Raw genomic sequence first — 16,175 nt, 5'->3', positions numbered from 1 at the left:
CCTTCCCCCCCCCACTTGGCGGGATGCTGAGGAGGAGGATGAAGACGGTGATGAAGAAGGAGGAATTATCCCTGGCTATGCTCGCCCTCTGTACGTTCTGCCGGGGGGCGGCTCCGTGCTTGGCGTGCGTGTGGGTTTTTTCCGCCCCCCTCCCCTCCTCTACTTCCCCCCTCACGGAAAAGGGGGGGATAAGAAAAAAAAGGTCGTCGGGCCCGGCGGGCTGATACAGGCGCGCGGCGCCCGCAGCCGCACCACACACACCACACACACACAAAAAGGGGACCTGGCCGGCGGAGGGATACCGCTGACGTCACTTCCTGCTGCGCGCAGTGACGTCACGGGGCCGGACCCTGGGGCGGCTGAGGGAGGGAAGGGGACGGGCGGGAAAATGGCGGCGCCGGGTCGCGACCCCCGCCCGCTCCCCGCGGGTCCTCCCCTCACGGAGCCGCCGCTGCCGCGGTGCCGAGCGGGCTCCGAGGGCTGAGGCCTTGGGGAGCGGCGGGAGGAGCGGCCAGCGCTGCCGAGCGGGAGCTGCGGGCCGGCGCCCCGCGCTGGGAGCGAGCGGCCCGAGAGCCCCTCAGGGCCGGGCGGGCTGTGAGGAGCGGCCAGCCCACACAGCTGACGGGTGCTCCGGGTTCCCCGGATAAAATTTCCTACCTGAGGCCAAATTGTCCAGCTGACGGCGAAAATTCTCCACCTGAGGGCAAAAATCTCCCACCTGGGGCAGGTGTTGGCCTTACCTGGATGGGTTTTGGGGTCAGCCCTCCCTGACAACCCCAGGCGGGGCCCTGGCCAAAATCTCTCACCTGAGACCAAAAATTGTCCACCTGAGCCAGCCCCAAGATGAAGTACAACAGCCCAAAATGGGCGGAAACAGCCCCAAAAATGAGGTAAAGCATCCCAAAAAGGGGAGAAACAGCCCAAAAAGTGAGTGAGAAACAGCAAAAATTGGAAAAATAAATAATTTAAATATTTTCAATAATAAGAGAACAACCCAGAAATCATCATTAAAATCTCTTTATTCATAGCAGAAAAATCTGGGGTTTTTTCCTCCCCTCTATTTCTTGGTGGTTCATGGAAAAAGCAAGGATGTTAAAAAATGGGAATATTTTGGAAATTCCCTGGAAGGAGAAAAAAAGGCAGATTCCTTTAAAATTCTATACTAAAGAAATAAATAATCGTTAATTAATATATTAATTCACATTAGGGATAACCCAGGAATTAGGAGTGAGATCCTGATTTTCCAGAGGGAAAAAACTTTATGTCTTTGGATTTTTAAAATTTTTTTTCCACACAGAAAAGCCACAAAATATTTTTAAAAGTTGCTGCAGTCTCTTGGGAGAGAACTCCCTGGAAATATTCCCAAAATCACGAGGTTTTGAATCAAAACTCCTCCTAGAAGCATTCCCAAAATCCCGATTTTTTTCAGCCAAAACTCCTCCCTCCTTTGCTATTGCCAAATTCCTTCTCCAGGCTGGAAAAAAAAACAAAAAAAAACCAAACAAACAAAAACAAAACAAAACAAAAAAAAAACCAGGAAAATTTGAAATAAAAAGGAGATATTCGGGGGGTGGGGGGGTAGGGAAGCAGGAATTCCACGGTGCGAGAAGTTCGGAAGTTTCCCTTGGGAATTTTAAGGTGGAATTTTGGAATTTTGTTTTTTTCCGGGCCCTGGATCCTCCCCTTGGCTCCTCCTCTCCCAAACCCCTCCCTTTTCCCTGGATTTCCGACCCTTCCCCGGCTGTTTAGCCACAAAAATCCCACGGAATTCCTGGAGTTCCCATTCCCAGCCCGATCCAGGATGGGTAAGAGATCCCAAAATCCCCAGCAATCCCAAAAAAATCCCAAAATCCCGGGATTTGCTGCTTTTGGCTTCCCGAGGGTGGGGGGGGGGGGGCGGTGAAAGTCCAGCTTTTCCCTGCATTTAAATATTTAAATATTCCCTGAAAACCCCGTGGGCTTTAATTAAGACCTTGAATTCCTTCATTAAAATCCATTTTCCCTGGAATTAATTGGGAATTTTAAATCCCTAAACTTCTAAAAACTGGGAGAAGCTCCTGGTTTTGCTGCTCAAGAACAGGAAAAACCCTTGGAAAAATCCTTAAGGATCAGATTTGAGCTTTTCCCTGACATATTCCATATTTTTGGGATAAATCTTTGATTTCCAGGATATTTTTCCTGATTTTTTTTTTTTTTTTTTTTTTTGAGAATAAAACCTCGGGTTTCCAGGAACTTTGACTTTTGGCTCTGAGGAAAAAGTAGGAGGGCCCAAAAACTTGGAAACTGCTTCCATGGGAAATATTGGGAGTTCAAAACTGAGGGAAAATATCAGGAATGTTGGGATCAAACCCACCCAAAAATGAGGAATTTTTAGCAGGAAAGTGTAGCCCAAAAGTATCAATACTCTAACCAAAACTGTCCTGAATTTCCCGGATATTTTTCATTCCCAAGTGGAATATTTTGAGGAATGTTTTTTGGCTCCAAGTTCCTGGAAGTCAATAAAAAATTTTGGGAATGATTGACACACCTGGAAGGACCTGGGAGCTCCAAAAACTCGGGAACTGTGGAAGGAAATAAATCCTGGAATTATATGTTTCATATGCTCTGAAGAATTAACTCCATACATTTCCTTGGGAATTTGGTTTTTTGGGAGAAAATTCCTGAAATTCCTGGATTTTTTCCATTGGTTTCTCTGTTGTTTTCATTTGAATTTCAATTTAATTTTTTCCCAAATTTAATCTGGATTTGCATCCCTAAAACTTGGAATATTCTGATTTTAAACCCTGGAATTCCAAAGAAATTCCCATTTTTTGCAGCCCTTGCTAAAGTCCCAAATTTATCCCTCCTAATCTGACACTTTGGGACAACTCAGGGAGCTAAAAGTTTGGATAAATTCCAGTGGTTTCTTTCCCCTGGAAGAGCAAATCCAAAGCACAAAAATTGGGATAAATTCCAGGGTTTTTTCCCCCTGGAATGAGCAAATCCATGGCACAAAAACCGGGGATGAGGAGTTGGGAATGGGGAATTCCATGGATTTAAGGCTGGGAAGTGGGAACGGGGGATTGGCAATGAGGAACCAATGGAAGGCCCCAAATTCCCAGGAATTTTCCAGGAAGTTTGGGATGCGGGAAGGATGGAATTTCGCCCTTTTCCAGCAGGGAAGTGCGGAGCGTGCGGGCCGGGCTACGCCAGCCCTCTGGAGGCCATGAAAGGCAAGTGCTGGGCCAGCATTCCCAAATGCTGGAATTGCTTTGGGATCGGGGCAGAGGCAATGGATGGGAAGCGGGAATTCCGGGCGGTTGATCCCAAAGTGTGCCCGCAGGACCCCGGGAGCAGCTGCTCTACCTGCCCTGCATCTACCGGAACACCGGGATCGGCATTCCCGACTTCCTGGCCACCGTGGATGTGGATCCCAAATCCCCTCGGTACTGCCAGGTATGGGGCGGGAGAGCCCAGCGGAATCGGGGAATCTGGGATCCTGAATCGGGAATCTGGGATCCTGACTCTGGGAAAATCTGGGATCCTGAATCGGGGGGAATCTGGGACAATCTGGGATCCTGAATCTGGGGGAATCTGGGATCCTGAATCTGGGAATCTGGGATCCTGAATCTGGGGGAATCTGGGACAATCTGGGATCCTGAATCGGGGGAATCTGGGATCCTGAATCGGGGAGAATCTGGGAATCTGGGATCCTGAATCTGGGGGAATCTGGGAATCTGGGATCCTGACTCTGGGAAATCTGGGATCCTGAAACTGGGGGAATCTGGGAATCTGGGATCCTGAATCTGGGGGAATCTGGGATCCTGAATCTGGGAGAATCAGGGAATCTGGGATCCTGAATCGGGGGGGATCTGGGAATCTGGGATCCTGAATCTGGGGGAATCCGGGAGAACCTGGCATCCCAAATCCGGGAAAATCCAGGACCTCAAATCCTCCCTCAGCACTGGAAATCCCCAGAATTCCAGGAAAATCCAGGAGCTGCATCCCTGCTTTTCCAGGTAATCCACCGCCTGCCCATGCCCAACGTGGGGGACGAGCTGCACCACTCGGGCTGGAACGCCTGCAGCAGCTGCCACAGCGATCCCACAAAATCCAGGAATTTCCTGATCCTTCCCAGCCTCATCTCCTCCCGCATCTACATCGTGGACGTGGGAGCCGATCCCAGGGCTCCCAAACTCCACAAGGTTTGGAATTTCCCCCTTTTTTCCTGCTTTTCCCCCACTTTTTTTTCCCTCATTTCATCCTTTTATCCCAATTGCTTCCTCTTTTCCCTCTTTATTTCCTGGTTTATTCTCTGGTTTTTCAATTTTTTTCAATTTTTTTCTCTTTTTTCCCCTTTTTTCCCCTCTTTTCCCTTCAAACATTCCCACAAACCTTTGCCCACAAATCCCCATTTCCCCCCCAGCCTGATTTCCAGGAATTTTCCCATTTTTCCCCATTGCAGGTGGTGGAAGCTGAGGATTTTTCCCCATTTTTCCCATTTTTCCCCATTGCAGGTGCTGGAAGCTGAGGATTTTTCCCCATTTTTCCCATTTTTCCCCATTGCAGGTGGTGGAAGCTGAGGATTTTTCCCCATTTTCCCCATTTTTCCCCATTGCAGGTGGTGGAAGCTGAGGATTTTTCCCCATTTTTCCCATTTTTCCCCATTGCAGGTGCTGGAAGCTGAGGATTTTTCCCCATTTTCCCCATTTTTCCCCATTGCAGGTGGTGGAAGCTGAGGATTTTTTCCCATTTTTCCCATTTTTCCCCATTCCAGGTGCTGGAAGCTGAGGATTTTTCCCCATTTTTCCCCATTGCAGGTGGTGGAAGCTGAGGATTTTTCCCCATTTTTCCCATTTTTCCCCATTGCAGGTGCTGGAAGCTGAGGATTTTTCCCCATTTTTCCCATTTTTCCCCATTGCAGGTGCTGGAAGCTGAGGATTTTTCCCCATTTTTCCCATTTTTCCCCATTCCAGGTGCTGGAAGCTGAGGATTTTTCCCCATTTTTCCCATTTTTCCCCATTGCAGGTGGTGGAAGCTGAGGATTTTTCCCCATTTTTCCCATTTTTCCCCATTGCAGGTGCTGGAAGCTGAGGATTTTTCCCCATTTTTCCCATTTTTCCCATTTTTCCCCATTCCAGGTGGTGGAAGCCGAGGAGCTGGCCCGGAAGGGGAACGCTGCATTCCCACACACTTCCCACTGCCTGGGCTCCGGGGAAATCCTCATCAGCTGCCTGGGGGATCCTGATGGCAACGGAAAAGGTTTGGAATTCCTCCAAATTCCATAAAAACACCCCCAGGGATTCACTTCCCTGCAAAATTCTGCAAAATCCATGGAATATCTGGAATTTTCCTGAAATTTTTAGCACATTCCTACAGGTTGTTATTGATTTCCCAGGCTGTTTATATGTTTTGTTTAATAAAAAAGGAAAGTTAATATAAATAATTTGCTTTAGTTAAAGCAAAATAGTTTGAGGAATTATTATTATTATTATTATTATTATTATTATTATTATTATTATTATAGAAAAATACAAAATCCTAGGAAATTATTTTTATTACCAATAATAAAATAATGGGAAATAATTTTAGGAACTATTTTTATTATTGGTGAGTATAATAGTAATAATAATAATAATAATAATAATAATGTGTAAATAAAACATTTGCTTTATTTCAAGTTCTATAAATCTCTCCAAACTCCTTTTTTTGGGAATTTTTTCCAGGCACTTTCATCCTCCTGGATGGAGAAACCTTCGAAGTGAAAGGAAATTGGGAAAAAGGAGGAAAAATCCCCAGTTTGGGCTACGACTTCTGGTACCAGCCCCGGCACAACGTCCTGCTCAGCACCGAGTGGGGCGTTCCCAAAATCCTGGCCCAGGGATTCGATCCCAGGGATGTGGAGAAAGGTCAGTGGGAAATCTGGGAAATATATTCAGAGTAAAACAAGGTACAGCACAAAGCAACAACAAAATGGAGACGTAACAATACCTTGTCTGTGCTCCGCATGGAGGTGCGAGTAATCCATTTCTGAGAGCAGAAACTCATTAAAAATCCAATTTTTGACAGTCAAAACTCCTAAAAAAAAATCCACATTTCGGGTGGAAATTCCTAAAAAAAAAAAATCCGAACTTTGACCTTACAAACCCCTCCAAAATTCAATTTCCCACCTCTAAAACCCTTTAAAAAATCCCAATTTTTTTTTTTTAATCCTGCTTTTACCCCCGTTTCACCTCCCAGCCGTTGCAAATCCCGTGGAACCTCGGGATTCTGGGAACGTCTCCCCTTTCCCAGGGCACTACGGGCGCCGCATCAACGTGTGGGACTGGAGCGGGCGGCGCCTGGAGCAGGAGCTGGATCTGGGCCCGGGATCCATCCCGCTGGAAATCCGCTTCCTGCACGAGCCCGGCGCCGCCCAGGGCTTCGTGGGCTGCGCCCTGAGCGGCCACATCCAGCGCTTCCACAGGAACTCGGTGAATTCCCGGGATTCCGGGCCGAGCGGCGGCCCTCGGGGCTCTTTTCCGTGGGGTTCCTGGGGTTTTCCGTGGAATTTCCAGGGATTTTCCCGTGGTTTCCTTGCCCTGAGCGAGGACATCCACAGGTGCCACAAAAATTCAGTGAATCCCCGGGAATTCGGGCAGAACCTGCAGGACCTGGGGCTTTTTCCATGGAATTCCTGGGGTTTCAGGGGAATCTCCCAGGTTTTATCGCCATGGGACGGGGTGGATATTCCATGGGTTTGGGGAATTTTGGGATAATAATTCCATGTTTTCTGTCGCTCAGGAAGGAAAATGGGAAGCAGAGAAGGTGATAGAGGTGCCCAGCAAGAAAGTCCAAGGATGGCTCCTCCCAGAAATGCCAGGTCAGTGGGAGAAATTTGGGAAGAATTTGGGAATCTTCTCACAGATCCAGAGCGGATTTTGGCAGAATTCTATCCTTAAATGGCAAAAATTCCAAATATTGGGGTTTTTTGGGGGGAGAATTTTGGGATGAGCAAAGGAACCCCAGAGTGGGATCTGCTCTGTGCTTGGAGGTGGGATTTTCCAGGAAAATCCTTGGAATTTGAGCCTGGATTTGCTCAGGAATGGTCCTGGGAATGCTGGAGAGCCTTGGAACAATTCGCAAGGTTGATGTTCCACAAAAATCCTTGGAATTTGCATCTGAATTGGTTCCATCCTTTTTTTCTCTCCATAAAGTCCCTGGAATTTGGGTCTGGATTTCCTCAGGAATTGTAGGAATTCCCTCAGGAATTCCGGAGTAATTCCCAAGGTTGACATTGTTCCTCCCATCTCCTTCCCAACCCCATTTCTTGGCATTTCCACATGGGAATTTGGGGACTTTTGGGATTCTCTCTGCTCCCATTCCCTGATTTTCCTCTGGAATTCCCTTGGCAAGGGCTGATCACGGATATCCTGATTTCCCTGGACGACAGATTCCTGTATTTCAGCAACTGGATCCACGGGGACGTGCGGCAGTACGACATCTCCGACCCCAAAAATCCCAAACTGGTGGGGCAGGTGAGGGAAAAATTCCCAAAAAACCCAACTCCCGTGGCTTTGAAGGGATTCGTTCCGATTTTCCATGGATTTTTTTCCATGGTTTTCCAGGTTTTTGTGGGAGGCAGCATCTCCAAAGGGGGAGCTGTGACCGTGCTGGAAGATCAGGAATTGCAGGATCAGCCCGAGCCGTGCGTGATCCAGGTGAACATTCCCAAACTTTCTTCCCGATTCTTCCCAGATTTTTGGAAATTCCCAACACTCAACATCCCTCCTGAGGTTGTTCTCACCTGGGTTTTCCTTCCTTAGGGATGGGTTTCGTCCCTGAAATCCCGATTTTCCCTTGGAAAAAAATCGAAATTAAGAAATTTGGGGAAATATTCCCAGATTTCCCACTTCAACTATTAATTGATAGATTTTCATGGAAAATTCTGGGATGGGGAATCAAAAATCTCTTGGACACCCCCAGGGCAAGGAAATGCTGGAATTTTCACCCCTGGAATTGTTGGAAAATCTTTTGGGGAGTGAGGATGGGACAAAAAAGAACCAGAAAAGAGAATTCATGCCAAAAATTGGGAAAAACCCTTGGATTTGATGATTCCCACAGGGTTTTCCCAACCTTAATAACTCCAGAATCCTCTAAAAAAATCCCGGAGAATTCCAAACCCTTCCTCCTGTATTCCCTGACTCATCTCCAACCACTCCAGTGCTCCCGTCCCGAGGTGAAAATTCCCAAAAACTTCCATTTTCTCCCCAAAGCTGGGGATGGGATTTTCCAGGATTCAGGGGAAGTGGATCCGGGATTTCTGGGATTCAGGGGAAGCAGATCCCGGGGGGGGATGGGCCGCTCCTGATCAGGGATTTTCCGGATTTTCGGGATTTTCGGGATCCAGGGGAAGCGGATCCCGGGGATGAGCCGCTCCTGACTCCGGGATTTCCGGGATTTTCGGGATTTTCGGGATCCAGGGGAAGCGGATCCCGGGGGGGGTGGGCCGCTCCTGACTCCGGGATTTCCCGGATTTTCGGGATCCAGGGGAAGCGGATCCCGGAGGGGGATGGGCCGCTCCTGACTCCGGGATTTTCGGGATTTTCGGGATTTTCGGGATCCAGGGGAAGCGGATCCCGGGGATGGGCCGCTCCTGACTCCGGGATTTTCGGGATTTTCGGGATTTTCGGGATCCAGGGGAAGCAGATCCTGGGGGGGGATGGGCCGCTCCTGATCGGGGATTTTCCGGGATTTTCCGGATTTTCGGGATCCAGGGGAAGCGGATCCCGGGGATGGGCCGCTCCTGATCCGGGATTTTCCGGGATTTTCCGGGATTTCCCGGATTTTCGGGATTTTCGGGATCCAGGGGAAGCAGATCCCGGGGATGGGCCGCTCCTGATCGGGGATTTTCCGGGATTTTCGGGATTTTCGGGATCCAGGGGAAGCGGATCCTGGGGATGGGCCGCTCCTGACTCCGGGATTTCCGGGATTTTCGGGATTTTCGGGATCCAGGGGAAGCGGATCCCGGGGATGGGCCGCTCCTGATCCGGGATTTTCGGGATTTTCGGGATTTTCGGGATCCAGGGGAAGCGGATCCCGGAGGGGGATGGGCCGCTCCTGACTCCGGGATTTTCGGGATTTTCGGGATCCAGGGGAAGCGGATCCCGGGGATGGGCCGCTCCTGATCCGGGATTTTCCGGATTTTCGGGATTTTCGGGATCCAGGGGAAGCGGATCCCGGAGGGGGATGGGCCGCTCCTGATCCGGGATTTTCCGGATTTTCGGGATTTTCGGGATTTTCGGGATCCAGGGGAAGCGGATCCCGGGGATGGGCCGCTCCTGACTCCGGGATTTTCGGGATTTTCGGGATCCAGGGGAAGCGGATCCCGGGGATGGGGGGGATGGGCCGCTCCTGACTCCGGGATTTCCGGGATTTTCGGGATTTTCGGGATCCAGGGGAAGCGGATCCCGGGGATGGGCTGCTCCTGATCCAGGATTTCCCGGATTTTCGGGATTTTCGGGATCCAGGGGAAGCGGATCCCGGGGATGGGCCTCTCCTGACTCCGGGATTTTCGGGATTTTCGGGATCCAGGGGAAGCGGATCCCGGGGGGGCCGCAGATGCTGCAGCTCAGCCTGGACGGGCGGCGCCTCTACGTGAGCACGTCGCTGTTCAGCGCCTGGGACCGGCAGTTCTACCCCGACCTCATCAAGTGAGTATCGATTATTGGGTATTGATTATCAGCTATTGATTATTGGGTATTGATTATTGATCTGATTATTGATTACTGATCTAGTTATTGATTACTGATCTGATTACTGATTACCGATCAGGCATCAATTGCTGATCGACTGAGCAGTCAATAACAGCCTGTTGGTTATCATTGGTTACTGATTATTATTGATTATTCATTATTAATTGGTTTTTAGTCGGTATATCAGTGGTTATTAGTTGATTGTTAAATGGCAGTTAATTGATTGCTAATCATTGCAGCATCGCTGGTTATTGCAATATTGCTCATTATTGCATTATTGCCAATGATAACTTGTTATTGATTGATGATTGATTCCGTTGTCATCACATCAGCCAAGGCTTTTCCCAGCTCCTTAGTCTTTTCCCGCTCCCATTTTTCCCTTTTCCTGGTGTTTGCAGGGAGGGCTCGGTGCTGCTGCAGCTGGACGTGGACACGGAGCGGGGGGGGCTGGCTGTGAATCCCGAATTCCTGCTGGATTTTGGGAAGGAGCCGGGCGGGCCCTGCCTGGCGCACGAGGTGCGCTACCCGGGGGGGGACTGCACCTCCGACATCTGGCTGTGATCCGGGAATTCCGGGAATTCCCAAAATTCCGGGAATTCCGGGAATGGGGACTGCACCTCCGACATCTGGCTGTGATCCGGGGATTCCGGGAATTCCGGGAATTCCGGGAATGGGGACTGCACCTCCGACATCTGGCTGTGATCCCGGGATTCCCAAAATTCTGGCAATTCCGGGAATTCCGGGAATGGGGACTGCACCTCCGACATCTGGCTGTGATCCCGGGATTCCCAAAATTCCGGGAATTCCGGGAATCGGGACTGCACCTCCGACATCTGGCTGTGATCCGGGAATTCCGGGAATTCCGGGAATGGGGACTGCACCTCCGACATCTGGCTGTGATCCCGGGATTCCCAAAATTCTGGGAATTCCGGGGATTCTGGGAATGGGGACTGCACCTCCGACATCTGGCTGTGATCCCGGGATTCCCAAAATTCCGGGGATTCTGGGAATGGGGACTGCACCTCCGACATCTGGCTGTGATCCCGGGATTCCCAAAATTCTGGGAATTCTGGGAATGGGGACTGCACCTCCGACATCTGGCTGTGATCCCGGGATTCCCAAAATTCCGGTGATTCTGGGAATGGGGACTGCACCTCCGACATCTGGCTGTGATCCCGGGAATTCCCAAAATTCTGGGAATTCTGGGAATGGGGACTGCACCTCCGACATCTGGCTGTGATCCCGGGATTCCCAAAATTCTGGGAATTCTGGGAATGGGGACTGCACCTCCGACATCTGGCTGTGATCCCGGGATTCCCAAAATTCCGGTGATTCTGGGAATGGGGACTGCACCTCCGACATCTGGCTGTGATCCCGGGAATTCCCAAAATTCTGGGAATTCTGGGAATGGGGACTGCACCTCCGACATCTGGCTGTGATCCCGGGATTCCCAAAATTCTGGGAATTCTGGGAATGGGGACTGCACCTCCGACATCTGGCTGTGATCCGGGAATTCCGGGAATTCCGGGAATTCCGGGAATGGGGACTGCACCTCCGACATCTGGCTGTGATCCGGGAATTCCGGGAATTCCGGGAATGGGGACTGCACCTCCGACATCTGGCTGTGATCCCGGGATTCCCAAAATTCTGGGAATTCTGGGAATGGGGACTGCACCTCCGACATCTGGCTGTGATCCCGGGATTCCGGGAATTCTGGGAATGGGGACTGCACCTCCGACATCTGGCTGTGATCCGGGAATTCCGGGAATTCCAGGAATGGGGACTGCACCTCCGACATCTGGCTGTGATCCCAGGATTCCGGGAATTCCGGGAATTCTGGGAATGGGGACTGCACCTCCGACATCTGGCTGTGATCCCACTGGAATTCCAGGAATGTTTGGGAATGTGGGAATGGGGGATTGCACCTCCAACACCTGTCTGTGATCCAGGGAATTTGGGAATTTGGGAATTCAGGGACTGCACACCCAGCAGTGAATTTCTGATCCCAGGAAATTCAGGATTTATCCCATTTTTCCCCCATCCTTTCCTCTCTCCATCCATTTCCCAGGGAATTTGGGGTGCCTAGGATTTTATCCACTCCCAAAATTCCTATGCCAGATCAGCCCCTCCTAAAAATCACATCTGATGTTTCTAATCAAAAATCCCAATAAATTTCCCCTTCCAGCAGATGAATTTCATTTACTTATGGTTATTGGGAATTTTTGGCATTTTTTGGCTTAAACAACCATGTCATTATTAGACATTTTTACATTTTTCTCTTGTATAGAGATAAGATAGGGATAAAAAAAGGGACAGAATAGAAATAAAATATAAATTAAATAGGGATGAAATAGAGGTAAAGTGTGGGAAAATAGAGGAGGAAACAGAAAAGAATTACCATAAAATACGGAAAAAATAGGGATGAAATGGGGATAAAATAGTGATGAAATCCAGCCCTGGAAGCAAACCCCCGGGAAAAGAACCAGCGCCGGGAATTTCTCCCGGACACTTCCAGCGATCCCCGCCCGGCCCCGCCCGGCCTGGCCCGGGGAATTCCCGGCCCCGCTGCCGCCCGCAGCCCCCGCCGGGATTGGTTTGTCCCGGGATTTTTCCGGGAATGAGCCTCGGGAAGCTGCGGCTGATGCAGGGAAAAACTTTATTGATTGATTGCAGGGAAAGCAGAGCGGGACGGGAGCGGGACGGGAGAGGGACGGGACCGGGACGGGAGAGGGATGGCCGGGAATGGCAGGGGGTCCCGAACCCTGAAATCACCCAGGGCACCCCGAATCCCCCCGAGCCATCACCCAGGGCACCCCAAATCCCGAATCCCCCCGAGCCATCAGCCAGGGCACCCCAAATCCCCCCGAGCCATCAGCCAGGGCACCCCGAATCCCCCCGAGCCATCAGCCAGGGCACCCCAAATCCCGAATCCCCCCGAGCCATCACCCAGGGCACCCCGAATCCCCCCGAGCCATCAGCCAGGGCACCCCAAATCCCGAATCCCCCCGAGCCATCACCCAGGGCACCCCAAATCCCCCCGAGCCATCAGCCAGGGCACCCCAAATCCCGAATCCCCCCGAGCCATCAGCCAGGGCACCCCGAATCCCGAATCCCCCCGGAGCCCGAGCCCCGCAGCCGAGGCCGGCGCTGCCGGGGCCAGCGGCGCTGCCGGGGTCCCTCAGGGCAGGGTCACGGATTTGGAATCGCCGCCGGGGAAGCGAATGGCGTGCGCCAGGCACGGCCCGTTGGGCTCCTTGCCGAAATCCACCAGGAAGTTCTTGTTGACGCTCAGGCCGCCCTTGTCCGTGTCCACGTCGAGCTGCAGCATCACCGAGCCCTCCCTGCGCGGGGACAGCGGCGGCTCGTGGCGACAGCGACCGCGGGGCCGCCGGAGCCGCCCGGGGCTGCGGCGGGGCCGCCCGGGCCCGGGGCCAGCGGGACGGGCCGGGGGCGCCTGCGGCTGCCGGTTCCCGGAGCGGGGGCAAACCCGAGAGCAGACGGGCACAAACCCGAGAGCAGGACGGGCACAAACCCGAGAGCAGGACGGGCACAAACCCGAACCCAGGACGGGCACAAACCCGAGCCCAGCACGGGCACAAACCCGAGCCCAGCACGGGCACAAACCCGAGCCCAGGACGGGCACAAACCCGAACCCAGGACGGGCACAAACCCGAGCCCAGGACGGGCACAAACCCGAGAGCAGGACGGGCACAAACCCGAGCGCAGGACGGGCACAAACCCGAGAGCAGGACGGGCACAAACCCGAGCGCAGGACGGGCACAAACCCGAGAGCAGGACGGGCACAAACCCGAGCGCAGGACGGGCACAAACCCGAGACAGGACGGGCACAAACCCGAGAGCAGGAGGGGCACAAACCCGAGACAGGACGGGCACAAACCCGAGCCCAGCACGGGCACAAACCCGAGCCCAGCACGGGCACAAACCCGAGCCCAGCACGGGCACAAACCCGAGAGCAGGACGGGCACAAACCCGAGCCCAGCACGGGCACAAACCCGAGCCCAGCACGGGCTCCGCGCCTCTTTCCCCTCCCCAGCTCCCCCTGCAGCGGCTCCGGCCGCGCCCGGCCAGGCCGGACCCGCTTGGGCCGAGCTCAGCCCGGGCTCGGCTCAGTCCCGGCCCCGCCGGGGCTCGGCCGGGAGCGGCTCCGGGGCAGCCCCGAGGGGTCGCGGCCCCTTCCCCACGGCCGCCCGGGCCCGGGAGCCTTCGGCAGCCGGGAGTGGCTCACTTGATCAGGCTGGGGTAGAACTGCTGGTCCCAGGTGCTGTAGAAGGAGTTGGTCACGTAGAGCCGCTTCCCGTCCAGGCTCAGCTGCAGCGAGGCGGGGCCGCCGTACACGCGCTTGCACTGGGACATGGGACTGGGTTACTGGGAGCACTGGGACACGGGACTGGGGGTACTGGGGGCACTGGGACACGGGACTGGGAGCACTGGGACACGGGGCTGGGGGTACTGGGGGCACTGGGACACGGGACTGGGAGCACTGGGACACGGGGCTGGGGGTACTGGGGGCACTGGGACACGGGACTGGGAGCACTGGGACATGGGACTGGGGGTACTGGGGCACTGGGAAACGGGACTGGGGGCACTGGGACACGGGACTGGGGGTACTGGGAGCACTGGGACACGGGACTGGGGGCACTGGGACACGGGACTGGGGGTACTGGGGGCACTGGGACACGGGACTGGGAGCACTGGGACACGGGACTGGGAGCACTGGGACACGGGACTGGGTTACTGGGGCACTGGGACACGGGACTGGGAGCACTGGGACACGGGACTGGGGGTACTGGGACACGGGACTGGGAGCACTGGGACACGGGACTGGGGGTACTGGGACACGGGACTGGGGGTACTGGGACACGGGACTGGGGGTACTGGGAGCACTGGGACACGGGACTGGGGGTACTGGGGGCACTGGGACATGGGACTGGGCCACTGGGACACGGGACTGGGGGTACTGGGGCACTGGGACACGGGACTGGGGGTACTGGGGGCACTGGGACACACGGACTGGGTTACTGGGGGCACTGGGACACGGGACTGGGAGCACTGGGACACGGGACTGGGGGTACTGGGGGCACTGGGACACACGGACTGGGTTACTGGGAGCACTGGGACACGGGACTGGGAGCACTGGGACACGGGACTGGGGGTACTGGGGCACTGGGACACACGGACTGGGTTACTGGGGGCACTGGAACACGGGACTGGGAGCACTGGGGCACGGGACTGGGGGTACTGGGGTACTGGGACATGGGACTGCGTTACTGGGGGCACTGGGACACGGGACTGGGGGCGCTGGGAGCACTGGGGCTGCGTGCCATCAGGGGCAGTGAGAGCCAGCAGAGGGTCACCTGCACACTCAGGTGAGCACACACCCACACTCAGGTGAGCACACACCCACACTCAGGTGAGCACACGCTCCCCCACACCCACCCACACTCACCCACACCCACCCACGCCCCCCACGCCCCCCACGCCCCCCCACGCCCCCCCACACCCACCCACGCCCCCCCACGCCCCCCACACCCCCCCACGCCCCCCCACGCCCCCCACGCCCCCCACAGCCCCAGCCCCGCTCCCCCGGCCCGCCCGGCGCTGCCGGCCCTGCGGCCGCTCACCTTGAGCACCAGCGGCTCGGGCTGGCCCTTGAGCTCCTCGTCCCTGCACACGGTCACGGGGCCCCCTCGCAGGATGCTGCCGCCCACGAACACCTGCAAGGGCCGCGCTGGCACACGAGCGTTCCGCGGCCGCGGCCCCGCTCCCCCCGGGCCGGGCGCTGCCCCTCACCTGCCCCACCAGCCGGGGCTTGCAGTTCCTGGCCAGCTCGTACTGCCGGATGTCCCCGTGCCACCAATTGCTCACGTACAGGAACCGGTCGTCCGGGCTGATGACGAGGTCGGCGATGAAGGCTGCGGGCAGAGCCGGGGCTCAGGGCACGGGCAGAGCCGGGGCAGGGCACGGGCACCTGGCCCGAGCTGGCCTTGGGGCAGCGATGGGGAAATCGGGCTCGGCCAGGATGGGGGTTCGGCCGGGATTCGGGGTCACCCAGCCGGGTCTGGGGTCACCCAGCCGGGTCTGGGACCACCGAGCCGGGTCTGGGACCACCGAACCGGGCTCTGGGGTCACCGAGCCGGGCTCTGGGACCACCCTGCAGGGCTGTGGGACCACCCTGCAGGGCTGTGGGACCACCCAGCCGGGTCTGGGGTCACCCAGCAGGGTCTGGGGTCACCTGCCCGGGCTGTGCCCGGCTGCAGAACGCGCCGAGCCCACAGCAATGCCAGCCCCGAGAGCACACGAACCTGGCATGGTGGGCATGATCCAGCCCCTCACGTCCTTGGCCGGGATCCGGATCACTTCCTCCACGGCCCAGTTGTCTCTCTGCACAGGGACACCGAGCCCGGCTCAGCCCGCGCTGCCCCCGGCCCGAGCCGAGCCGAG

At 54.9% G+C, this 16,175-nt stretch overlaps 2 protein-coding genes across 3 annotated transcripts in view; one reads left to right on the top strand and one right to left on the bottom strand.

Annotated features, from left to right (window-relative positions):
- Positions 1-1,610: 1,610 nt before the first annotated feature.
- LOC110482671 (methanethiol oxidase) lies at positions 1,611-10,289 on the top strand. Of its 2 annotated transcripts, XM_077789442.1 has the most exons (12): positions 1,611-1,805; positions 3,102-3,212; positions 3,323-3,435; positions 3,999-4,184; positions 5,121-5,241; positions 5,706-5,888; positions 6,274-6,452; positions 6,763-6,841; positions 7,375-7,496; positions 7,587-7,679; positions 9,553-9,671; positions 10,112-10,289. In XM_077789442.1, exons 1-12 carry the CDS (start codon positions 1,802-1,804, stop codon positions 10,272-10,274), a joined length of 1,473 nt encoding a protein of 490 aa, XP_077645568.1. In that variant the 5' UTR covers positions 1,611-1,801; the 3' UTR covers positions 10,275-10,289. The 2 variants fall into 2 exon arrangements, with proteins under 2 accessions (XP_077645568.1, XP_077645567.1); XM_077789441.1 differs by lacking the exons at positions 1,611-1,805; positions 3,102-3,212 and having other exon boundaries at positions 3,331-3,435.
- A 2,602-nt stretch (positions 10,290-12,891) lies between these two features.
- LOC144247759 (methanethiol oxidase-like) overlaps positions 12,892-16,175 on the bottom strand; it is a 9,266-nt gene continuing 5,982 nt past the window's right edge. The window contains exons 9-13 of the mRNA XM_077789342.1: positions 16,037-16,115; positions 15,525-15,646; positions 15,356-15,448; positions 13,960-14,078; positions 12,892-13,054 (exon numbers count right to left, since the gene is read on the bottom strand). Coding sequence (XP_077645468.1) covers positions 12,892-13,054; positions 13,960-14,078; positions 15,356-15,448; positions 15,525-15,646; positions 16,037-16,115 — 576 coding nt within the window. The remainder of the gene's footprint in view (positions 13,055-13,959; positions 14,079-15,355; positions 15,449-15,524; positions 15,647-16,036; positions 16,116-16,175) is intronic.

The sequence above is a fragment of the Lonchura striata genome, chromosome 33 (assembly GCF_046129695.1).
Source record: "Lonchura striata isolate bLonStr1 chromosome 33, bLonStr1.mat, whole genome shotgun sequence".
NCBI classification, from domain to species: domain Eukaryota; kingdom Metazoa; phylum Chordata; class Aves; order Passeriformes; family Estrildidae; genus Lonchura; species Lonchura striata.
The sequence above is the reverse complement of the archived record's forward strand: the minus strand, read 5'-3'. Positions and strand labels throughout refer to the sequence as shown.